General features: G+C 45.4%; 1 protein-coding gene across 1 annotated transcript in view; it reads left to right on the top strand.

Moving 5' to 3' along the window:
• Positions 1-795: 795 nt before the first annotated feature.
• UBTD2 (ubiquitin domain containing 2) overlaps positions 796-6,000 on the top strand; it is a 46,463-nt gene continuing 41,258 nt past the window's right edge. The window contains exon 1 of the mRNA XM_072146179.1: positions 796-937. Within this exon, the coding sequence (XP_072002280.1) occupies positions 868-937 (70 nt within the window). The 5' untranslated portion in view covers positions 796-867. The remainder of the gene's footprint in view (positions 938-6,000) is intronic.

Below are 6,000 nucleotides of genomic sequence, written 5' to 3'. Positions count from 1 at the left end.
GCTCTGCCTCTCAATTACATTGATGTCTTAAAAGGCAACAATGTATGTTTGGTAGTACAGACTTGTCAGCGCTTAGCAAGTCCATACTACTGGTGATCCACCACTCCCAACAGGGCTCCTGCAATCTGCCGCCTGAGGCGCGATCATCACCTCTTGGCAGATGCGGCCCTGGCCATGTTCACACAATGCATTTTGATTGCGTTTCCAAAGGCTCCAACTGTGAACACATGCTGACGTAACACTGCGTTTCCATCACTACCAAAGAATTTGGATTGCATATCAAAATGCACCATGTGAACGCTGCCTCAGATAAGAAGGCATAGGAGTGCAAGATGTGTAGTCTGTGACGATGGATGTACACAGGTCTGCATGGGAGCTGTATACTCTACAGTAGGTCCGTTTTAGGCAGGACTATCTGTGAAGTTATTGAGTTTTTATTTTGGAAGATGTACATATTTTTCAGATGGGTTCGGACTCTTACTTCACATTTAGTAAATTTTACTTCTATTACTACTTTTAGCCATCAAAACAATTTTATTGGAATTGCATAAAGATATGGCCACACACGCAGGAGGTAAAGTACTCCTAGACCTAGAGGGTGTCGTATAAATTGATAGGATTGGAAGGAGGCACATGCCGGCCGCCGTATATGACAGCAGAGCAGCAGCCGCCCGTGACGTCATCATCAGCAAGGCAGAAGGAGGCCGGTACTGCGGGGTGTGGGGCTCTGTGACGTCACGTGCGCGCTGCCGCGACGTTCTCTTTCCTCTTCCTCGTCCCCTGGACTCGGTGCCGCGCAGCGTGTGCGCGCCCGCCCGTGTGAAGGCTAGAGGGAGATAACGGCAGAGGCTGCCCCCGCCGGCACCCATGGGAGGGTGTGTGGGCACTCACCACGACTCCTCGGGCAGCCTGAACGAGAACTCGGACGGGACCGGAGGTGAGGAAAGAAGGAAGGATGGTGTGGAAGAGGAGGAGAGAGGGAGAGAGAGAGACAGGGGGAGGAGGGGAGATGAAAAGGGATTCGCTGCTCTTTTGTCTGATACTGGCCCGGTGCAGATAATGCCCCCTGAGGGGTAACCTCCTCGGCCATGCCATGAGTAGGGCTATGAAGTGCCTCATGCCACTATGGAGCACCCCACTAGTTTGGGGCACAGGTCAGCCTGGCATAGATATGGGGGTGCACACATCAATGGAGACCCCCATACCAAAAAGTCTTCTGGATAGGATTACTGCGTACCAGTCCCATCACTCTGCTGGGTACTTGGCTCTTAGGGTGGTCTCCTGGCATCGGCTTATTCTATAGGAAACTTACACGACTTATGGTTGTCTATATGTTACTTTTACCACTTCTTCCATATGACCCTTTACATGTTTTACATTGTTCCTTAGAGAGAGAAGTCATTCACACGTATTTCCATTGTTTATACTATTTGGGGGAGCACCTTTTATTATTTTGGGAAAAAATGATAAATATTGTATTGTCTGATATAAACACTTCCCTATCCTCCCAGTTGTCTATTGTAGGGCTGGACAAATCTTAGAAAGTTTCCCACTGTTAGGCCGCTTTCACCCGCTCAGTATTTTGTATGAGTATTTGTAAGCCAAAGCCAGGAATGGGCCCAAAATAAGGAAGAGGAGCAAATCTTTCCTTTACACACTTTCTGTCACGGTCCGACTTCCGGTTTTGATCAATCAAATACTGATTGAATACTGACCATGTGAAAATGACCTTCTACATGTTCATTCTTATTTAGATACAGGACTTACTCATAAGGGGTGCAAGAGTATCAGTTATATGTGGCTCACAAAATCACTCCTGACACAGAAAGAAAATACTTGAAAGTGGGGCTAGAATTGACTTTTGCCTCTGAGGTCGGTTTGATATGAGGCAAATATAATGAAATTTTATTCTTTGTGGAATGGTCCGGTTTAAATACAAAACTTCTTACAGTAGATCTCTGTTAAAGGGGACATTTCCACTGTCTTGATGTGACTGATTCCGTAAAGGGCTTATCCAGGGAACTAACACAACCTTCTTATAGACTGGAATAACACCTTCAAGGCTGCTTCTCTGAATTGGTCGCTTGGCCAGCACCTTTGCTCCTGCCACCTTTCTCTCTGTCGTCCTTGCAGGGGCTGCTTGGCTTCCTTCTTGGCTATCTGCAAGGAAGGTTCTAGGCACATGTAAGATCCAGCCCAGAAGTTGCAGTTCCCATGGTAGTAGATTCCAGCCTAGAAGTAAATGCAATCCTTAGGAAATGATCCACTATCCACTTCTTATTACTCTCTTAATACTTTCTTATTACTTTAGAAATTTAGTTGGCCAAATGGGAGTTACCAAGTTCCTGCACAGCATGAGGTCTCTTTCCGATTATGTACTTTCTCATACGGTAGTTGTCCCAGCATACATGAGGAAGAACTCACACGCACTGATAGAGGGAGATTTATCAAAAATTCTATGCCAGTTTTTGGCGTAGAAGCGCTGATATAATCGCAAATTCTTTTGCACTGCAAGAATTTGTGATTATATTAGTGACTACGCCACCTCCACGAGATGAGTGGGGTCGCAGGCAGAGTGGGCAGGCACGTGACATTCCTGCCTTATGCTTAATTTTTTTAAAACCTGCAAACTTTTGGTTGAAAAGTTTTGGTTGTTACAAAAAACTGTGCCAGCTGGGATCTGGCAGAGTTTCGCCCAATGGCCGGGCAGCCTGATGGATATATTAAGAGGCCTAAGATAGTTGGGCCACTGAGTGATGAGTCCAGTCATTGGCTCAATAGGGGGCTAGGCACAGACAGTACATCTGTTTGCGGCCTTGTTCCACCGACCATGTCCTCCCGAGGATCAAATCCCGGCCGAGCAGAGAGTCGGGAGGAGTAAGTGCTCTTCACCTTTCCTCCCTCCATAGGCAGACGAGCAGCCTCGCAGCAAATATGACAAGGTATAGAACAAGTCTTATTCTTTTTGGCACAGGTATATATATATATATATATTTTTTTTTTAACACCAGATAGAAGTTGTATTAAATCAGATTTGTGCTTTATCTGAATAAGCCCTTCTATTACAGATGTATGCAATTTTCTACAAATTTCATCCATTAACTACGCTCTGTGGAATCGGCTCCTTATTGCAAGAGATCTGCCACAAATAGGAAGTGATGGGGAATATAAAAGGTGACTGGTATTTCAGAAAACTCCTGACATGCCATAGAGACTTTTGATTGTGAAGAGTAAAGGGCTACAGTCGCTCTGCAGTGACTTCTCAGAAGCGGTCTATGGGTTATACATGTTATGTGTTATTTCTGCAGTCTGTACAGGGCTTTCTGTTGAGAGCACCAGGAACCTACCAATCAAATGTCTGTAAAGTGGGAAAAAATAAAAAATACTCTTTTTAATTCTTTTGGGCCAAAAGGGGTATGACATGTGTACAAATGCCATGCCATTCATTATAAAGGGGCAGTATGGTACTAACAGCATAACGAAGCAGATCTTAATAAGTGGGTGTGTAACTGTTGGGCTGCACCCAGATCTCACTTCTTCAGTCTGTTGTAGGATATGTCAGGAGGATTCCCAATGTTGCCTTGCAACAGAGGGCAGCGATACAGTGTTCATAAAGGAGGATAACTCCTCTGGTTTTGCAAGATGGACTTAACATGGACAGTAGCCAGTGATTTGCTGCTCTAGATTCTCAGGGTGTCCCTCCAGGTGACATACCTGTATACATGGATAAAAAACATTAGAAGTCCAGCAGCACCAAAAAGCATGAAAAAACTGTGGGTGCAGATCCCAAAATACTGGTATTGACAATAATAATCCAAAAAGAAAAGTGACTGCACTCCAAATTGAATGTGAACAAACGGATGGGTCCTTTATTAGCCCAAGTGCAACCCATCCGTTTGTTCACATTCAATTTGGAGTGCAGTCACTTTTCTTTTTGGATGTATATATGGATCGTTACATTTCTTTCATCCATCCTTCATAGCCTCTAATGCGTGTATTCTGCTGGATAAAAGAGCGGTCTACTACACTTTTTACCCAGTGTTTCCTTCTGGATGTGACATATACTGGTCAGACTGAGGCACAATGGACACCCCTCTCTGCCTTTATATGCAGGATGTATGCCAGGGGCTTTCTGAAGCCTTATATGTTGTCATTTAATGATGTTTAATGCAGGTTTGGAGAAATTTTCATTATAAAGCACACCGTTTTTGTTCATCTTTGTTGTTTTGTAACTTCAATCAGAAGTCTAGAAATCTCTTCTGTGGTGACAACCAACAAATTACAGCTGTCATGAACAAGGTACTGGCTTCTTCCCATCTTTTCCAGAAATGGCTATAGTTTAAAGGGGTTTTCCCAAACTAAAGTTAGTTCCTAACTTGCTGATCAATGGGGGTCTCAGTGTTGACCCCCACAGATTGTGAAAACGAGGGGTCCCTGTCGCTCCATCAAATTAATGGAGAAGATGGCTGCGCAAGACTGCTCTGCAACATTAATCTCTATGGGGCTGATGGGCCAAACTGTAGTTTGTGGGAAAACCCCTTTAACCCTGTGCTGCCGATGGATTTTTTTTCTTTTTTTTTTTTTTTTTCCCGCTTCCAACCTTCAAAAATCCATAACTTTTTTACTTTCCTGTGTATAGAGCTGTATGCGGCCCTATTTTCTTTTTTTATGTACTTGCACAAGAAAGTACAATTTATAATATTCAATACCATGTACAGGCAAGCTAGAAAAACATTCCAACTGTGGTAAAATTTATAAAACATATGTAAAATTCACATATTTACATATTCTTGTGGGATTCTCTTTACACCTTTCATTGTGTGTTGTGAAAAACGCTTCTATTTTATTCTTTGGGTTGGTAAGATCACTAAGAAATACAAAATTTATATTGATTTCTTAATGTTTTAATAGATTTTAAAAAAATTAAAACCTTTTGTACAAAAAAACTTCTTAGTTTTGCCATATTCTGATGCCAATAAACTATAGTCTGGTCTGGGGAGGTTGGCGGGGGCCATAGTCTGGGCTGGGGAGGTTGGCGGGGGCCATAGTCTGGGCTGGAGAGGTTGGCGGGGGCCATAGTCTGGGCTGGGGAGGTTGGCGGGGGCCATAGTCTGGGCTGGGGAGGTTGGCGGGGGCCATAGTCTGGGCTGGGGAGGTTGGCGGGGGCCATAGTCTGGGCTGGGGAGGTTGGCGGGGGCCATAGTCTGGGCTGGGGAGGTTGGCGGGGGCCATAGTCTGGGCTGGGGAGGTTGGCGGGGGCCATAGTCTGGGCTGGGGAGGTTGGCGGGGGCCATAGTCTGGGCTGGGGAGGTTGGCGGGGGCCATAGTCTGGGCTGGGGAGGTTGGCGGGGGCCATAGTCTGGGCTGGGGAGGTTGGCGGGGGCCATAGTCTGGGCGGGGGAGGTTGGCCGGGGCCATAGTCTGGGCTGGGGAGGTTGGCCGGGGCCATAGTCTGGGCTGGGGAGGTTGGCCGGGGCCATAGTCTGGGCTGGGGAGGTTGGCCGGGGCCATAGTCTGGGCTGGGGAGGTTGGCCGGGGCCATAGTCTTGGCTGGGGAGGTTGGCGGGGGCCATAGTCTGGGCTGGGGAGGTTGGCGGGGGCCATAGTCTGGGCTGGGGAGGTTGGCGGGGGCCATAGTTTGGGCTGGGGAGGTTGGCAACATCAGTTTCTTGGGAGACAAAAAAAAAAAAGATTGTGCACCCATTGTTTAATACATGATGCAAGGTTTCTGTAATTTCCTCAATTGGCTAATTAAGTACAAGGTTTTCTTGTATAAATAGACGTCTCTTAACACTATATACTCCTAAGATGTATTTATTTGTATTATTAAATATTTCATACCCTTCATCGGCTACAAATACTCCTCAAAAATAGTAAGAGTAGTATTATTACTCTTCTGGAAAAATGTTTTACTACCTCTTCTCAAACTTTTTACATTTAAAAAAAAAAAAAAAAAAAGACATGGGCGTTAATGGAACCTCAGGTTCATTTGCATATTTT

This window comes from Engystomops pustulosus, chromosome 4, assembly GCF_040894005.1.
Source record: "Engystomops pustulosus chromosome 4, aEngPut4.maternal, whole genome shotgun sequence".
Taxonomy (NCBI): domain Eukaryota; kingdom Metazoa; phylum Chordata; class Amphibia; order Anura; family Leptodactylidae; genus Engystomops; species Engystomops pustulosus.
The sequence above is the reverse complement of the archived record's forward strand: the minus strand, read 5'-3'. Positions and strand labels throughout refer to the sequence as shown.